General features: G+C 32.9%; 1 protein-coding gene and 1 pseudogene across 1 annotated transcript; one reads left to right on the plus strand and one right to left on the minus strand.

Moving 5' to 3' along the window:
• Positions 1-8455: 8455 nt before the first annotated feature.
• LOC114414178 (ABC transporter G family member 21-like) lies at positions 8456-14099 on the plus strand. The gene is made up of 5 exons (XM_028378502.1): positions 8456-8828; positions 9271-10075; positions 12081-12251; positions 12371-12549; positions 13228-14099. Exons 1-5 carry the CDS (start codon positions 8598-8600, stop codon positions 13876-13878), a joined length of 2037 nt encoding a protein of 678 aa, XP_028234303.1. The 5' UTR covers positions 8456-8597; the 3' UTR covers positions 13879-14099.
• A 2109-nt stretch (positions 14100-16208) lies between these two features.
• Positions 16209-19147, minus strand: LOC114419517 (annotated as a pseudogene).
• Between the last annotated feature and the right edge of the window lie 429 nt (positions 19148-19576).

Raw genomic sequence — 19576 nt, forward strand, 5'->3', positions numbered from 1 at the left:
TACATTGTATATCATGATAAAGAAGATGGTTGAATGTACACATGAACAAAAGTACTGAAGCCTAAGCCTACATAGATCAAATACATATAAAAAGAAAGGTCCTAGACTCAAGGCAATCATCTCTAACACTCAACCTAGTGAGGAAACTACACAAAAAATAAGTCAGAAAGTGTATGCGTATAATAGAGGTACCAAAGGAAGTGATCCATGCCTCTGGTCAAGTAGGGTATCCATCGCCCCCAAGTATACTCAGCCTTGAGATGGAGCGTCGACTCTTCACCCACCATATGATGCTAAACAAAAATGTAAGGGTGAGTCACCTGCTTCGTCAACCAAACATAAAAAGACTTTAACAAGACACACACACAACCTATCAACCACAACAATGTGGTTATCTATCGGATCTCATTCACATCCTAAAATGTTTCTTTTACTATCTCAACATATATTTCTCACAGGGATTTTACGTTCTTCATCACCGTGGGGTTCCACTGCACTTGGTACTGAACAACATCAAATTGGGAAACGAGTCTGAGACTAATCTTCGGCTTCAACAACATGTCACATAGACAAATAAGGACACGATCCTCCCACACTATACGGTGTGAAAACCGCCAATCAATTTCCATCTTGTGAACTCTGAAACTCATCCCAACATGACCCACCACACAACTCTCTTTATCTTTTACTTTTTGCAAACCATCTCATACTCACATCCATTTGTAGGTATCTTAAGCCCACTATTCTCATTATAATAGACTTCTAGTCACACTGGTACTCGTGCTTGAGTCCCTATGAACTATCACACAAAAAATGCATGTCTTTCAAGATGTACCATACCTACTAAAATAGGATTCTAGTCAACATTGGGACTTGTTCCCAAGTCCCTAAGAACTAGCACACAACAACGCATGTCTTTCAAGATGATCATTACTCACTAGAGCAGAGTTCTAGACACATTGGGACTTGTGCCCAAGTCCCTATGAACTATCATACAACAAATATAATAAACAAGATAATTACACACTAGGGTTGTAAACCAACCTATCACGCAATGGTTGCATGCACTTTTAGTGCTCAGGGTCACACCTCCTAGTCTCCAATTAAAACAATGCATACAACAATAATAATTGCCCAAAATTCACACTTTCTAGGTCTTACAAACAACTCAAAATAGAGCACATACATATATGCCAACAATTTATTTTAGAAATTCTACACTTAATCAAAATAGGATCACAAAACAAGCACAATGTACCAAAATCCTAATTCCTATAAAACATGACAGATTCATGGCTCAGTTAAATTTTGCATACAATTTTATACATAAGAAATATTTACATAGAATTAAATATATTTTTCTTAGATTTCTAAAATGGTATCTCAATTGATTAGAAAAAGTCTACAAAAATTCATAGAAATTCCACCAGGCAACAAGACAAAGTTGTTTCCAATTTTGACATAGTTCAAAGACGTACAATTTTATCCTTCTTTCCAAAACCAATTTGCATGGTATTTTTTCCAGATTGAAGCCAACCAAATATATTTTCGACCAAGTAAAAATTGTACCAAAATTTGTTTCCTACAATTCTAGTGAAATTTTCTTTAGAGACCATTCTCAAGACTTCCAAAACATTTGTCTAGCAACCAACTTTATTTAACTTTGCCTTTTAAAATTTGAAGGTAACTTTTTTAATTTTTCCCATATACATGGATAAAAATCTTATTCTCTCTAGTTTTAATATTAGTAACCACATTTTCAAGATGATCGTCACCGAAATACAAAATCAATAAAAACCACAAATTGCCAGACTCAAAATGCACAACAAGGAAACCATTTTGCATGTCACGGATGAACCTCAAAATGGACTCATCTCACAAAGGCTCCAACAGAGAAGTTGTTTCATTTTGTGTCTAGTTTAAAAAAGACAAAAATCACACAAAACCAACAATTAGATGTTCTAAAATCGTTGAGATAGTAGCAACAATTAGATGTTCTTTTGGTGTGGGTGAGAGTGTGAGCGAGAGAATTGGAGAACAAGTCACCAAAATGGAATGAATCAGTGATTGCGTGTATGGTTTAGTGTTGTGGCCATGTGGTGTTTCCTTGGGGAGTAAGGATAGCTTTGTGATTGGTTTAGTTAGCTGGTGGAGAAAGGTGAGTGGTTTCCAAGTATCACTTTAACTTGGTCTCCAAGTTAAGCGGTAATCTAGGTGTTAAATTAAGAGATCTTAGGGATTTAGGTGTCATTCTAACGAGGGTTTAGTTTACACAATGTAATTTTACATTGTGTATATTTACCGTGGTGCAATTAATTTTTACAAAACTTAGCCACAAAAATTAAAATATATACTTGTTGATAAATTATAATTTTATTTGTAAAAATTTATTTACATGTAAATTTTTTCGAGTACTAAATTATTGGAGAACTTAGAACTCAAGTAATTTAAATCAATTGTCAAACAAAACAATTTAATCACACATAAAAACCATATATTTAAAATAATATTGCACCCTACTTAACTGTAAAATAATCACTCATAGACAATTACTTAAAATAAATAAATATCTATGTGTAATGAGTTGTAATTTAAAGTGTGTTACACCTTATGGAGGAAGTGTGATTTTATTGAATATAAACAAGTGTGAGTATCGGCCTACCTCTATAGGTTTGCAAGACCATACATTTATAGAGATTTACCCACTCGCCTATTCTATAGGCTCATTCTCGTAAGCAACTACGAAAACCTCTAGCACTAGGTTAAGAGCTCACCTAACACCCTCAACTTATGTGCCTACTCATATCTTCGTGCACCAATTGTGCACTCACCATATACCAATGAAAACAGTACATCATTGTGCACCCACCGTGTACTAGTGGCAACAAGAGTACATTTATGTGCACCAACTCTACAGCCACCATGTACCAACGACAACAACAATACATTTATATGCACCCACCATATACTAGTGGCAACAACAGTACATTTATATGCACCAACTGTGCAACCACCATGTACCGACGACAACAATAATACATTTCTATGGACACACCGAGTACCAATGACAAAGACAACAACAATAACAACAACTACAACAACACAGTCCCTATACACCAAAAAGGGTTAATTGAACCTCTTGGGAAATAGTTTCCATCACTTTGAAATGTGATTTAGAGTTAAAACATAGGATTGATGTTTAGGAAGATACCCTACTAGGTGAAACCCCCAGGTTGGTATAGTGAGGCCGTGCTTCCAGCATGACACTCACCCTTCCAAGTATACAATTTTCAATAATAAGAAAAATATTTGCAAAGGCTATAACTAACTCCTTTCGACTTATAGGGATGTTTCTCAAACAAGATATCAATTATCATCAACATTCATTAAGATCTCAAAACATCATACTCTTCTCAATGTTACATTCAACAAATAACAATTTATGTAAATATATCCTCATATGTAAATACCTCAATCCAACTTAATCATTCATCAATCCTTAGAAAATATGAATTACATGTTCTCAACATAAAATCAACTTTAGCGTAGTTATAAAGCAAAGATAATATCTTTTGGATCCCATTTGGAAACCTTTTAAACCAAGGCAAGGAGAAGTAAAACTGACATTCTTGCTCAGCTAGCACTGCTTGCCCAACGAGTACAATTTATTGAGTGCTTGCTTAGCTAGAATTCTCGCCCAGTGAGTAAAGTTTCTTCGGTACTTACTCGCTCAGCTAGCATTGCTCACCCAATGAGCACTACAATTTTGTAGATCACAATTTTGCAAGATTTGCTTAAAGAGAGCCATTAATGGCTTCCCAAGTATTGCCAAGAAAATATATATTATTAATAAGGTCTTAGGGTATGGGGGGGGGGGTGTTTGAGGGAACTTGGTCCACCTTGGGCCTCGGCTTCCCATTTCGGTCCTATTATCTTTTTCCTATTAAATATTAATAAAAATATATATTATTAATAAGGCCTTAGGGTATTCTGTAACCATTAAATATAAATGTTACTCCATAAAAGGATTTTTGCATTATTTGTTACTAATGTTCATAAATTAGGGATGTTACAAATTTCATGTGATTCATCTTAATAATTTTGTTAAAATATTTTAATTTTTTTAAAATTTTAAAAAATAAAACCGATAATCATTTTAACAAACTGATAATTATATTTTTTTAAAATAATTAAAATAAAAAAGAAATTAATTTTTGTCAAATATTATGCCCCAAAGCTACTAATTTAAAAAATAAAATGAATATTGTAATTGATATTAGATAAATTTCCATTTATATAGTTCTTTTGATATAAAATGGAATAAAAAAATAAAGCTACATATTCTGATAAGGGAAATGATACTTAGTACGAATACTACACTACGAATTTGTGCACGAAAGAATCTAGATTATTTTCATCAATTTTTTATGCTTAAAATTGATAATTTAATTATAATTAAAAGTTCAATTGGGTTAATCAATTATTAAAAACTTTAATATAATTTTATAATTATTTAAAATCACTACAATTGTATCATTTTTGTTAAGTTTGTTAGTTTGAATGGTGAAAGTTGTCTAAATTGACATTTTTAAATCGATTAGATTCTGATGTAAAAATATCTATTTACATCAGTAATAAATCTTAACAAAGACGTCATTTCTATATCGGTTGAATTGACAACAATATACAATTATCTTTTTACATAGGTTGTTTTGACCATTGACATAAAAAATTCTTATTTACATTGGTCATAGATCTTAATAAGGATGTCATTTTTACATCAATTTTATTGATAATATCTTACTTTACATGAGTCGTATTCGAACTGATGTCAAAATTTCTATTTTTATCAATCAATCAACAAAATTGATAGAAATGATATAATTGTAACATTTTTTAACAATTAAAGTAGCTAATTAAACTTTTTAATAATTAAAGTATCCCATTAAACTTTTAATTTTAATCAACAAATAATTGTATAATTAAGCTATTTTTACTGTTATTTTTTTCCCTAGATTTCATGCTTAGCCAATAAATAGTATTTAATTTCATTCTTTTATCTCTCAAATTTAGATAAACAATTGGTGTACTTTTGAAGTTGCATTTGCACCTCATAAATATGTTTTAACGTAAAATTAGTGAGTGACATAGAAGCTATACAAAATTCACCATCAATGCATAAAACCAAGTTAAAACGGATTATCAAATACAAATATTATCCTTTTGAAACAATTATCATTTTTTTAATTTTAGAACAAGATTTTAAGTTATTTTTTAACTGATCAAGATATGAAAAATAAAATATTAGATTCACTTATATGATAATTATGAAATTATTAAAACAATAAAAGATCATAATTAAATACAATAAAAAACAAAAAAAAATCCAAAGATTAATTAAAAAACTGAAAAATCAAAGATTGTACCAAAACTAATAATATACCCTTATTAATTTCTTATTTTGGGCAGAAGCGGTAAATGTACTTACTAAAAAAAACACAGCTGTCTCAGTCTCGTAGTTCTAATTCCAAGAAAAAGGTATACTAAAGAATACACCCTTGATGATAGTGACTCCATGGTGCAACCAATGCTTTTTATGGGAAAGACGACACCATTTTGAGCCACTAGCTGTGTGGATCAATAGGTACATGACATTTATAAAGTTCTTCGGGGAACCTTGCTTTCCTGTCGAGCAGACACCCCTAAAGGAGAGAAAACACCGTAAAAAGGGGCTCAAGTTAGGCAAATGAAAATATGAAATGGTGTTTATTATGGTACGTTTCTTGGCATTTTGCTATATTAAATATTAACAAAATTATGTTTTAAATAATAATTCTGTTAAATGATAAAGTAAAGTTAATTTTTGGATATATATATTGAAAATACATATATTTTGAGTAAGACATAAAATAAACATTAAAAAACAGAAAAAAAAATTTATACTAAACAACTCAAAGGATTAAGAAAATAATATAAGAAAATAATATAAGATCGTTCATATATGTTAAAATAATTTATTTACCAAAAAAATATGTTCTTAATTTTTATCATATGCAAAAAAATTTTGTGCCAGCAACACTCTTGCCTCGCGAATAAGATTAGTCTCTAATCCAATGACTTGAGAAATATCAATTTTTTTATTGTTATATCATTTTCACATAATTAAATATGATAATTTATCTAATTATCTAATATAATTTTTGAACATGTACTTGGTTTTTTTAATTCAATAAATAAATTATTATTATAATTAACAAGTATAACATATATTACATAATATCTATTAAATATAAATGGTAAAATGTTTTTTATACATTTTTTGGACTAGTATGCATACCTTTTTCCAATAATTAAATATGATAATTTATCTAATTATCTAATATAATTTTTGAACATTTACTTGGTCTTTTTAATTCAATAAATAAGTTATTATTAAAATTAACAAGTATGGTATATATTACATAATATCTATAAACATAAATGGAAAAATATTTAGTTATTAATATAATTATATAAAATTATGATTGTTTACATTTAAAATAACTTAAGAAAATAGTTTTAACCAATAAAAATTTTTTTTAGTGAAAATTTTATAAAATTATTTTTTAAGGAATTTTATAAAATTCTTATTACACTTAATGTTGGGTAAAGACATTTGAAATATTATATAAAGAAAATAAAAACAATTGATTGAATGAAAAATTATAAAATATTAATTTCATTAAAAAAAAATAAAAAGTGAGAAGATATATGTGTTGTGAACTGACAAAAAAAGTATTTATTTAACAAAAGAAGATACATAAAAAGATTATTTTGCTCTTAAATAATAAGAGAAGTTGAGAACTCAAATTTATCAAATAAAAAAAAAATTGAATGCTATACTTACACGAAGGACAATAAGTGGAAAAAAATAAATTCCAAAAGTCTAACCTAGCAGCATCTGATAACTCATGGATGCATAAAAAGATTACTAACTTTTACTATTAACCAACACTTTTCCATGATTTAACTATTACAATAATGGTTTTCATGAAATAATTTATTTATTCTCGCATCATTGAAGTACTAGCTAGTTGATATGATGAAATCCGACTTGGGTCCCTTATGCTTTGATTTTACTTTCACTGTCAAATTTAAAATATCTCCAATCACTTCTTTTAATTCACAGCAAAAAAGACAGGAATCTAACTAAACACTTCCCTACACGTTGCTAATGCTAAATGCCAAATGCGACAGTCATGTGTATTTTAATTTTTATAAAGAAAATGATGTCTCGCACTAAGTAACTGATATGATTATATATATTTTGCCTTCACTGACCCATACACGTAGATAGGGTCAAATAATATCATATATCAAACTTGGTAAAAAAAAAAACTATTTTTAAAAATTCTTTATTGTAAGTAGATTTTATCAATCCAACTATTAAATTTTAAGTTCTTACAAAATAAATAAAATTTATAAAATTTTACACAATTAAATAGTTATTGATATTTTTGTTGGTTTACTTTATTTTAATGCATGTCATATTATTTAAAACAGAGTCTAGTTTTCAAATATTATAAGTGTAATTTTTTTACTATTAATTTATTAGAAATTATCTAAGCTATGAATTCTTCAATGATTATTACAAAATTTAATAATTTTATCACAGATGATAATATATAATTAAATAATAATGTTTTTTTACACTACTGATAACACATTAATTAAAATATAAAAAATATAAGTAAATAATTATTATTTAATTATATATCTATAAATTTCTAAATGATATAAAATTATATTACTGTGTTAGTATCTCATGATTTAATAATAAAATTAATATATATTTATTTATGATTAAAAGTATTAAAAATAATATTTGATTTCCTGCACTATTTATGCACTATTTATGTTGCGAGACAATCATTCAATTATATTAAAATTCATATAGAAAAATAATATGTATATTTGGCCAAACTAACATAATTATAAGTTAGTTCAAATAACATACAAATTATTAGAATTTTTTTTATCGAAGTGACTAAAATGTCTTATTAAACACACTTAGTTACTCATTGGTGAAGAAAAATCCTGATTATAATAGTTATCAGGAAAAAAAAACATACAAAGTTTAATTAAATTTAGAAAAGTATATTAACTTTACAGCATTAAAAAAATTACTTTGTATATTTTACTATAGATACTAAAACAGATTGAAACCTATAAGTACAAATTAAAATAAGTAATTTTTAGATGTAAAGACTAAAACGTAAAGATTATTAAGACCAATCGAGTAATTAAATATTTATTTTTCCAATAACGAGAGTAACAATCTTCAGAGAAAAAGAAAAAATAAAATAAAAAAAGAGTAACACACAAGCACATTAGTAAGTAGTGGTTGCTCTCTCTTTCGGTCTTTCCTATTACTATATATTGTTATTCGTTAGCTCCTTTGTGTGTTTCTCGTGCCTTCCTCACTTTATAAATCACTCTCACCCCTTCCCTCTCATGTGATTTCCTTCTTCCACTCCTCCACCTCTCTTCATCTCCTTCTTCACACACACCAAAATAACCATATTCTTAAAATTTCAAACCACAGCAACAAACCTCCGATGATGCCTCCTCAGCAAGAAACCTCTATTACATCAAACATTCCGGCCATCACCAACCGGCCCGAAAACAGCTCCGCCCACGCCGAACCACCGGGCTCCGCCACCAACGACATTAAACCCACTTTCACGATCAATGACATTCACAACCATACTTCTCAGAACCACCAAGTAGCTCCTTCAGCACCCAGATTTTCTATTCTTCAGCAATCCTTGCGCCCCGTTACCCTCAAAGTACTCATCATCAATTTCTCATCACACACAAACATATTTATTTTTTTCTTCACCTTTAATTTCTTCTTTTTTCGTGTACTTTTTTTTTTCCATTGTTTCAATATTTAAAATAAACTAAATCGAAAGGCATAGGAACGACACTTCTATTTGAACAATAAAGTAAATAATATATACTCTATTAATGTAAAGATTTTTTTTTTACCGTTAATTACAAATTCAAATGTATATAATAACTTTTATACTAAATATTTATCTTAAAAATCATATCTATCATAATTTTTAATTTGCAGTGTAAAGTTTTTTTATACTACCAGTAGATATTAAACTCTTAGAATAACTCAATCAATAGGTAATTAATTAATCATGTGTACATGTATTTTAGTTAGTCAGATAATTAACGCTATTTTAGTTTCTCTAACGTTGTAATATTTTTGCATGCTAGTTTGAGGATGTTTCCTACAGCATAACCTTTGGAAGGGACAATAATGGTTGTGTATCTCCTCAAAAGCCAAAGCACACAAGGACAGTGCTGAATGGTGTGACCGGTATGGTGGGGCCAGGGGAGGTCATGGCAATGTTGGGTCCCTCAGGGAGCGGCAAGACCACCTTACTCACCGCCCTCGCCGGCCGTCTTGACGGAAAACTCTCCGGCGCCATCACGTACAACGGCCACCCTTTCTCCAGCTCCATGAAGAGGAACATAGGGTTTGTGTCCCAAGATGACGTGTTATATCCTCACCTCACTGTGCTTGAGAGTCTAACCTATGCTGCCATGTTGAAACTTCCCAAGAGTTTGACTAGAGAAGAGAAAATGGAACAAGTTGAAATGATCATTGTGGACCTAGGGCTGTCCCGGTGCCGGAACAGCCCTGTTGGTGGTGGAGCCGCCTTGTTTCGGGGGATTTCGGGTGGGGAGCGAAAGCGGGTCAGCATCGGGCAAGAGATGTTGGTGAACCCGAGTTTATTGTTGCTGGATGAGCCAACATCTGGGTTGGACTCCACCACGGCTCAACGCATCATGGCGATGCTCCAAAGCCTCGCCGGAGCTTACCGGACCGTGGTGACTACCATTCACCAGCCCTCAAGCCGGTTGTATTGGATGTTTGATAAGGTGGTGGTGTTGTCGGATGGGTACCCGATTTTTACCGGGCAAACGGATCAAGTCATGGATTATCTTGAGTCCATTGGGTTTGTACCCGTTTTCAATTTCGTGAACCCCGCTGATTTTCTGCTTGACCTTGCTAATGGTAAGTGATTTGACCAAATTTTAATAATTTCAAATGCTTGATTTTGTGAAAGTGACATGGGAGGAAGTTTGGGATTTTGTTTTGTGGCTTTGTGCATGTTAATTTTCAATGGCACAATTGACCCATTTGGTAACGGACACCATACATGATATTCAAAAGAGAGTGGTTTACACTTGGTCGTTATTAGGTAAGGGTTCATTTTCATAATTAAAATAACGCGGGTGCTAAAGGGTTGGAGTTTCTTACCCATGAACCTTGTTTTCAAGGTGGCAATTGCTAATGGGTCATTAGAAGCAGTGAATTGATAAGACTATACCATAATCCCCCTTTGGTCGTATTCACAACATGAGTATCTTTTGCAAAAGCGTGGATAGACACACGGGAAAACTTTATGTAGCTAATGTTAAAGGTGGTAAATATGGTCCAATTCCCATGAACTCAAAGTTTGAAATTTTCGTTTTGCATCAATCATTTTTTTTTTCTACACTAAACATATTTTTTATAATTTTAACATTATCTTTGGGGATAGTCTATACAGATTATTAATTCATATAAACTCATATAAATTAATTAAACATGTAACTTTCGTATTATTAACACGATACTTTAACCAATTAAATTAATAGACTAATTATATTAAAAAATAAATAACACTATTATATATAACAATAAAATTTTTAATGTATATTTAATACATATATAAGTTTATGTGTATTAATTCTTACAAAATTAATTATGTAAATTTATGTGTATTAAATATATATTAAAAAATTTAATGTTATATATAACATTAATTAATTTTTAATATAATTGTTCTTTAATTTAGTTGATTAAAGTATTGTGTTAATGGCCTAAAGATTACATATTTGAAACCTACATTTTTCTTCTCAAGACTGGATGTATCGAAAAAATAAAAAAATATCAGGAAGAAAATCCCTAAAGTTTTATAAGAGATGGGTATGTGTTTGGAATTGATTTCGGCTTTTACTTCCGATTAGCCCGGAAATCTTGCCCCCAAGTTCAGATAGATGGGCTAGTTTTCCAATCATAAGAAAACATCACAAACGGCTCATATATAGAAGAGGTTTTTCTTTATTGTTCAAAAAGAATAAAGAAAAAAAAGAAGAAGAGATTTCTTTTTGAGATATACTATTCCTATAATAGTTTTTTATGATACTCTTCACAATATTATTTTTCTTTATCTTTCTATCATATCAAATCATTTTATTTCACGTTTTTCTTTCTTTTTCCCCTTTCAATCATAATTTCTTGTTATTCTGTTTTCAATAATTTTATTTATTTATTTTTAGTGTAAGTGTTTGTTATTTATCTTTATGTTTTAGGAAAATGATACATGCATATAAATTTATCTTATAGATCTCATAGAGTGAGACTCATGTTGAATTATTTAAAATTAGAGATTATTCAACTGAGATATTGTTTAATTACTCTCATTTCTTTGAATTTACCATGTTTCCTTATATATACCTGTTCCAACTACTGTTGTTTTTCTTTCTAAAGTAATGCTCCTTTGGCAGAGAAATTTTTTGTCGTTAATATTGTGCATGCATTAAAAACAACCTTTTTTTATCAACAAATATTAATTGTTAGTTTCTATTAGCAGGAAGAATTGAACTCTCATACTTTTTCTTCCTCCTTTCTTTCTTAACCATCTAACCAACCTTATCACCTTTAGTTTTATTCTGATGGTCTTTATGCACTCTGCCAGTGTGAGATTAGCTATGCTATGAAAATTTAACAGTTCAATTAATTAACATTGAATTGAGACGAACAATTAATCTCAATATCCTAGAATTTAAACAAAATATTTGAATCTCAAAAATTATGATGTTGGAACTTGGAAGTATCTTCAATCATGATTATTCTTAGATTTCAGTTTTGTCATGAACACAGGAAAAAGAAAAAAGTTGGCATGACAGGGATTGAACTTCTAAAGAGACAGGCAAATGAACCTTCTAATTCTTTACATTTTGTGGGTTTGTAGGCATAGTTGCTGATGCCAAACAAGAAGAGCAGATAGATCACCATGAGGATCAAGCTTCAATCAAACAGTTCCTAGTTTCATCATATAAGAAGAACTTATACCCTCTTCTCAAACAAGAGATTCAACAGAATCATAGAGAACTAGCATTTTTAACTTCAGGAGCACCTAGAAGTAAGTGAAATTTTCTTGTTCTCTTGGCATTGCTTTATTTTTTCTTATAGCAGTAATGAGGAGGGTAATATAGCACCATGGCTAAATGAGTAAATGATATTTAAATGCATGTTTGGTAGGTTCTGAGAACCAATGGACCACTAGCTGGTGGGAGCAATTCATGGTTCTTCTTAAGAGGGGTTTAATGGAAAGGAGGCATGAATCTTATTCGAGATTAAGGATTTTCCAAGTCTTGTCTGTCTCAATTCTCTCAGGACTTCTGTGGTGGCATTCTGATCCCTCACATATACACGATCAGGTATCATGAGTCTATGTTTTGTTTTGGTTTTTTGGTACTTTTTGTGAGAATTCAAAAATAAATGGATATTAAATAGGACAGTGGATCAAAATCAGCATTTACTAAATAATTTGCTTGGTTTATATATTCAATTACACTCAATAGTTCATTTGGTTTAATTATTAAATTAGAACTTATTCTTGTCTGCACTTTACTGTTTTGAATTTATTCATAAAATTGAGACGAGCAATTTTAAATTAGTTCACTTGGTTTATATATTCAGTCACACTCAATAGTTCACTTGGTGTAATTTTAGTCTCTAGACGAGCAATTTAATAGATTTTGGTCCCTGACATTAGTTGTCTTCCAACTCTGATGACTTTAGCCGCTGTAACACTGCTACAAAATTCTTCTAGTAATATAGAAATTTTCTAATGATTGGTACACTGCCAGAAATTTTGTAGCAATCTTAAGAGCAACACCGTTGGCCAAGTCAGTAATAGTCAATAACAGTGTTAACGACAAAGACCAAAACACATTAAATTTGCAAGTTTAGGGACTAAAACTTACAATGTTTACGTATAAGGTCAAAATCGTAAAGTGCGAGGAAATACAGGACCAAATTAATGATTAAGCCAAGAAGTTACTTTCCCTTGTAGTATACTAGTACTCATAACAATGTCTATATCCTTGTAACAGGTAGGCCTGCTATTCTTCTTCTCCATCTTCTGGGGGTTCTTCCCTCTCTTCAATGCCGTCTTCGCTTTTCCATTGGAACGACCAATGCTGATGAAAGAAAGATCATCAGGCATGTACCATCTCTCCTCCTACTATGTAGCCAGGATGGTAGGGGACTTACCAATGGAATTTGTGCTTCCCACCATCTTTGTAACCATCTCTTATTGGATGGGTGGACTCAAGCCATCGTTGGTTACATTTGTGTTAACCCTCTTGATCATGCTTTTTAATGTGCTGGTCTCTCAAGGAATAGGCCTTGCACTTGGTGCCATTCTAATGGATGTGAAACAAGCCACAACCTTAGCTTCAGTGACTATGTTGGTGTTTCTTTTGGCTGGAGGTTACTACATTCGGCATATTCCATTCTTTATAGCTTGGTTGAAGTACATTTCTTTCAGTCACTATTGTTATAAGCTTCTTGTAGGAGTGCAGTACTCAGTAAATGAGGTCTATCAGTGTAGACAGGGATTGCATTATAGGATAAGAGATTTTCCTGCCATTAAGTGTCTAGGGCTTGATAGTTTGTGGGGAGATGTGGCTGTTTTGGCTGTAATGTTGATTGGATACAGAGTTGTGGCTTATTTAGCTTTGAGGATGGGGCTGCATCATTGACTAGAGACTGCATAGTAGATCAAGGATTCAGGGCCATAATATTGATTTACATCTTTGTTGTTTGGAACATTGGTCTCAATAGTAGTGTAATTCGATTCTAGCCACAAGGGGTATATCTTAAATCCTTGTGATTAATTGATATTAAATAAAAAAATTTCGTACCCCATTGCCCAGAGGCTCTTCGCTATGCGAAGGTATGGGAGAGGGATGTTGTACGCAGCCTTACCCTTGCATATGCAAAGAGGCTGTTTCCGAATTCGAACTCATGACCAACAAGTCACCAAGGCACAACTTTACCGCTGCACCAGGGCTCGCCCTCATTAATTGATATTAAATGATGCAATTAAAATTTGTGTAGTTGTGGTCCATATTTTTCATGTAACTTTCATTGTAATTTCGAATGCATCATATTTGAATCCCTGTGATTAATTGTTGTGAAATGAATGAAGCAGTTAAGATTTATGTAGCTACATGTCCATAGTTTTCATGTAAGTTTTACAGTAATTTCAAATACAACACATAGTCCTGATGATCAATTGATTGAAATGGAGCAATTCAAATTTGCATAACTACATAGTCCACATTTTTCATGCAACTTTTATTGTAGTTATGAATGAAACATATGCAAATGAAAGAAATAAAAGTGAAAAATGCAACGCCCTGTGTTGTATTTTCTACTGTTCTGGGCATCTGAAGCTTTAAAATCCAATAGTTCATTCAAACAGAAAACAAGGAGTTAGAGATAGGAGTGTTGCTAGGTGCACCCAACATTATTGCTGGTGCACCCAGCAAAGCTATTAAATGCCAAAATTGCCCCTACTTGTTTTTCTTCTTACGGATCAAGGTGATCCGTACGTTGATCCATAAGACACTTACGGATCAACTTGATTCGTAAGTGTCTTACAGATCAACGTACGGATCACCTTGATCCGTAAGAAGAAAAACAATAATTTATTAATTAGTTTGTTATATATAGAAATCTATTTTTTTAGTTGAGATTCTTGTAATTGAAAATGATTATGCAATACATGAATTCAAACAGTACATTAACTTCAACATAGTCGAACGAAATTAAATTTCCATCAAATACTACAACTAACTAACTCATGCTAATTTTGCGACAAGGACAACTCATCTTCCATTTGCGGTACAGGTTTACTGAAAACAGTTAAAATTTCTATTGGCCCAATCTTTTTCCAGTAGTTAGACTCAATGAGCACCTTCATCATGTCCTCGTTGGTTTTGAGTTCAATTATTTCAAATTTTATAACTTTTTCTGAATACTCATGGTGACTTGGTTTTCGAAAAAACAATCGCCTTACCATTTGTGTTTCATCAACACCATAAGGGGAATCCCCCGAGGCGTAACTTGTTTGATCAAATCCTTTAGTTCATCCATGGTACATCCGGTGGGAATGTCAAAGTTTTTGGGATTTTTTCCTGTGAACGAGTAACCATCAAACTCATTTTGGCGTGACATGTTCCACCTCCCATTGTAATATAGCAGGGCATCATGAGTAAGGGTCATAGTAGTTTCAAGTAAGTTTAAAATACCATCTGGGGTTCTAGCAATGCTACATAATAACTCAATCGGACCAACAAACGAAAATTCATTATTACACATTAACATTGTGTTAACATCAGCATCAACTTTCAGTTGCATACACTGAAACCGAAATTGATTACCTGCATACGTGAAAGGTTGCCGGTAGTAAATTTCATCCAAAAATTGCTTGTCGGTTAGCTTAAGGGTATTGTGTATTCTGGTTTTAAACGTTTGAAAATCACACCTGTTAGGTACTCGAATGGGAACTGGAGTGGAAGCTTGGAAGGAAACACCACTGTCGTTGTGAACAATGGATCCATTTGGAAAAATAAAACCTAATGTGGAGTTCACAACTGTCTGACTGCTTGTCTCTCCCAAGAATGCCATAGTTTTTTGTAAGACTTGGGTTGATACTGAAACTTGTGCTTTCTTACAAGGTTAGGTTGTGCCATATATATAGATGAGTTTTAATATCAATGCTGCATTTTTTAAAGATTGAAAATACGCATGCACATGCTTTCTGTATGTGTTGTCAACTACACGAATGACATGACATGCTTTAGCTTGCATCAGATCTGCATGTGTAGTCATGCTGTGCAGGGTCCTTTCATGCGCTTTATGTTAATGCAGACAACAATTTATCATACACGGTTTTCCACAATGTGTAGTCAAGTCAGACAACGATATATCATACATGCTTTTTTAGAATTAAGTAATAATTTTGTTGTGGACGTAACAAATAAATTACATGTTCAAAACAATCAGGCATTTATAAATTACATGTTCAATCATCATTTATGTCAACATAGTCTCTCTTGAACATCATGAAGCTCTTGTAATGCTGCATTATGCTAATATATGGATTTGGCCACGACTTCGCCTGCGGATGACAATTGCTAGACCATAACAATGATACAGGCGGTAAGGGACAACGTTCTTTTAAATAAACCTGTTGTGTATGCGAAAAAAATGTTAACTCAATCCTACAAAACTCATTGCATAATCATAAAAAAAAGAAAACACTTTATATCTACAATGTACCTCAACAAAATGATTGTCGTACACATGACCGATACAAATTATACGATGCAATGAAGAATTTGTCAGCGGTTGACTTCTAAGGGGAAAAAATGTCATGCTTTGTTGTTTAGACAAGGATACAACGATTACGTTATACCTTGATGCAATGACATGTCCCATGTCCGTTATATCCATCCACTTATCCGTTGTCACCTGAATAAAATAAATATACACGTCAAACTTAATTTCAAACTAAAGTCTTAAAAATCAAATTCATAAATTACATACCTTGGTTAACCCATCAACAAGTAGTGACATCCTTAATTCCTCAAATCTCTCCGTGCCACCAAAGAGCTTGATATAGTCTTCTGAGAAATTGGCAAGTTCTTTAAGCAGATGGTTGCGGACCACCGACCAAGAGTCTTGACCTATACCTAATAAACCGGCAACCGACCGATATCCACAGTTACCATCACCTTTGACATCAACAATCTTATCAATGAAGTCATGCATAAATGGATGAAACTGGTCCAACATGGGCATCATCGTTCTTCGATTCGGTTGCTCAGAGGATGATGTAGTACGTCTCACCGACGAATTGCTATTTTGTTGTGATTCAAAGGCATCTACATACTCCCAGTAAGATGGATCGCGCTTTGTTGACCTTGGGTTCCTACTCGTAGTTTTCTTCGGTGCCCCCTTTGTGTTAACCTTTGCTGAAGGAGGACATATCGAATTCTGATCAGGGTGTGCAATTTCCCAAAGTTTACTTCTTAGAGTAAATTTGCCACAAACATCAAGTTCTTCAAATTTTTGGTATATTGTTTCCATTACGTCCTTGATGCCCACCTCGGGCTCAGATAACTCTTGGTCTGAAAAACTGAGTCTCCTCCAGAACATATGGATCGAATCAAGTGGGATGCAACCACCAACATATTTGGATAGCTCCCAAGCACAAGGAAGACCAAGCGTGGTTCTCACCACGCAACCACAACTTGAGGGATTCTTGCCAGCATAGTGAACATGCTCTAATTCAGCAACAATCTGATTTAAAGCATACCTTGAAACCATTTCAAGCAGCCTCCTGTATAAGGTTTTTTGGAACACATGTCCAACGACATGTGTACTTGTTTCAAATGATGCTTTAATCTGTGTGTGCTGCAACATAATCATGTTGTTCACGGCATCCCACGCACTGCATAAGTCTCCAATGCTATTTTGTAACAGTCTTTTTAAAAACGAGTGAGTAGATTCAACCCTACATTTCAAATACACAAATAAAAATAAACATATACAATAATACAATTCCATAAATTTTTCAACGTTAATAGAAATAGTTGAACAGTTTCATACCTGTTTGTTGTTGTGTTTCCTAAGTGCATCACCTTATTAGTCCAGGCGGAAACAAATTTTTCCTTGTGTGGTATTATCCATGTTTCCTTGACATAGTCAACAAATATTGGCCAAGGTACGCAAGCTACTTCGAACTTCTTCAGGCATTCATCAAACTACTGTTCTGAAGGACAATCAGTCAGAGATCCCCAACAATCCATGACATAATCCCAAGCATTTTTTTGCGCAATTAGTGATTTACATTTAGCCTTCACATTCCTGTTTATGTGAAAGATGCACAAAAAATTTGTGCATTCAGGGAATACATCTTTCACTGCATTCATCAATGCTTGGTCTCTGTCAGTGACAATAACTCCAGGGAGGGCATCACGCTTTAGAAAAAGGCCTCGGAAGCGTTGTAAAGCCCATACCAAATTATTAACGCATTCATCCTCCACATATGCAAAACCGGCAGAGAATGTCATCCCAGTCGGTGTCACCCCAACAAAATCGAGCAATGGGAGTCTATACCGGTTTGTTTTGTAGGTGTTGTCTATCAAAAACACCAAATTGCATGCGTTGACTAACTTCACTGAATCAGGGTGACACCAAAAGATATCACAAACCACGTCTTCATCCTTTATTCTGTGCCAATAAATATATTGATCATGTTCAAGAAGCTTCATCAGATGTTGCATTTCAAGATCGCTTCCTCTTATGGAAGAACAGAATGCACTTCTTGCATTGTATATCTATTTAATAGTCGTACAACTATTGACATTGTGTTCCTTCAGAGTTAGCAGAATATTTTTTGGCTTCACCATGGACTTCGTCATATCAGCAATAAGTGTTTTTTCAGCTTTAGTCAATCGCCCCGCATATGGATGTCCAACTAATGACTTGGCCAATTCATGATTATGCACTCCACAAATCAACTTCACCATCCAGCCTTCTCCTTCAACCACTGGCTTGCAACGAAGCTTGAAGGGACACCCACATTTCCTAGTCCCAGTGTCTCTTCTGATAAATTCTTTTTTCCTACACTTATACTCGCCACTCCTTTCACAACCAATTAACACAAACGTACTCCTTCCTCTACTACCTGTGTTTGTGTCTGACCTTAAAATCATCGCCACAAATCCGTTTTCATGAGCCACGGATCGAGCCCACCGCAAAACATCCTCTCGGCACTCAAACACCTACAAAATCCACATAATTTAAGTTTTCTACCAGTATTCATTTTATTAAATATGTGACAAACATTAACATTATAACCTGAGAAGTCTTGAACGCATCCGAACAATCAACATGTGGTTCATTCGCACCACATGATTATGCATTTTCATAATCCATATCCGCTCGTTTAGACATTATTTCATACATTCACTCATCTTCATCCATCTAACCAAATCAAACAAAAAATGGTCATACAAAAAAATTAGTAATTTAAAAGAAAAAAGGAAAATAAATGAAAAAACAAATGCAAAAACATCAAATACCAAAAATAATACACTTACGGATCAACTTGATCCGGAAATTATGGATCAACTTGATCCGGAAGTCATCCAAACGTCCGCGATGAACAAACACCATCTGCGTACCTCGTTTGTCGCCACTGACCACCAACCACCGCAAAGCTTGACGCCGGAAACTTCACCTTCACCGCTGCTACCCCCATGAACCAGAGGCAATGCCGCACGAAAAAGAGAAAACGAGAAGCAAAGCTTTTTGAAAATGGAGGTAAGAAGATTTTCCGGAAAAAAATGGCATTTTTAAGGAAGAAAGGTGGTAGGGGCAATT

Source organism: Glycine soja, chromosome 1, assembly GCF_004193775.1.
Source record: "Glycine soja cultivar W05 chromosome 1, ASM419377v2, whole genome shotgun sequence".
In the NCBI taxonomy this organism is placed as follows: domain Eukaryota; kingdom Viridiplantae; phylum Streptophyta; class Magnoliopsida; order Fabales; family Fabaceae; genus Glycine; species Glycine soja.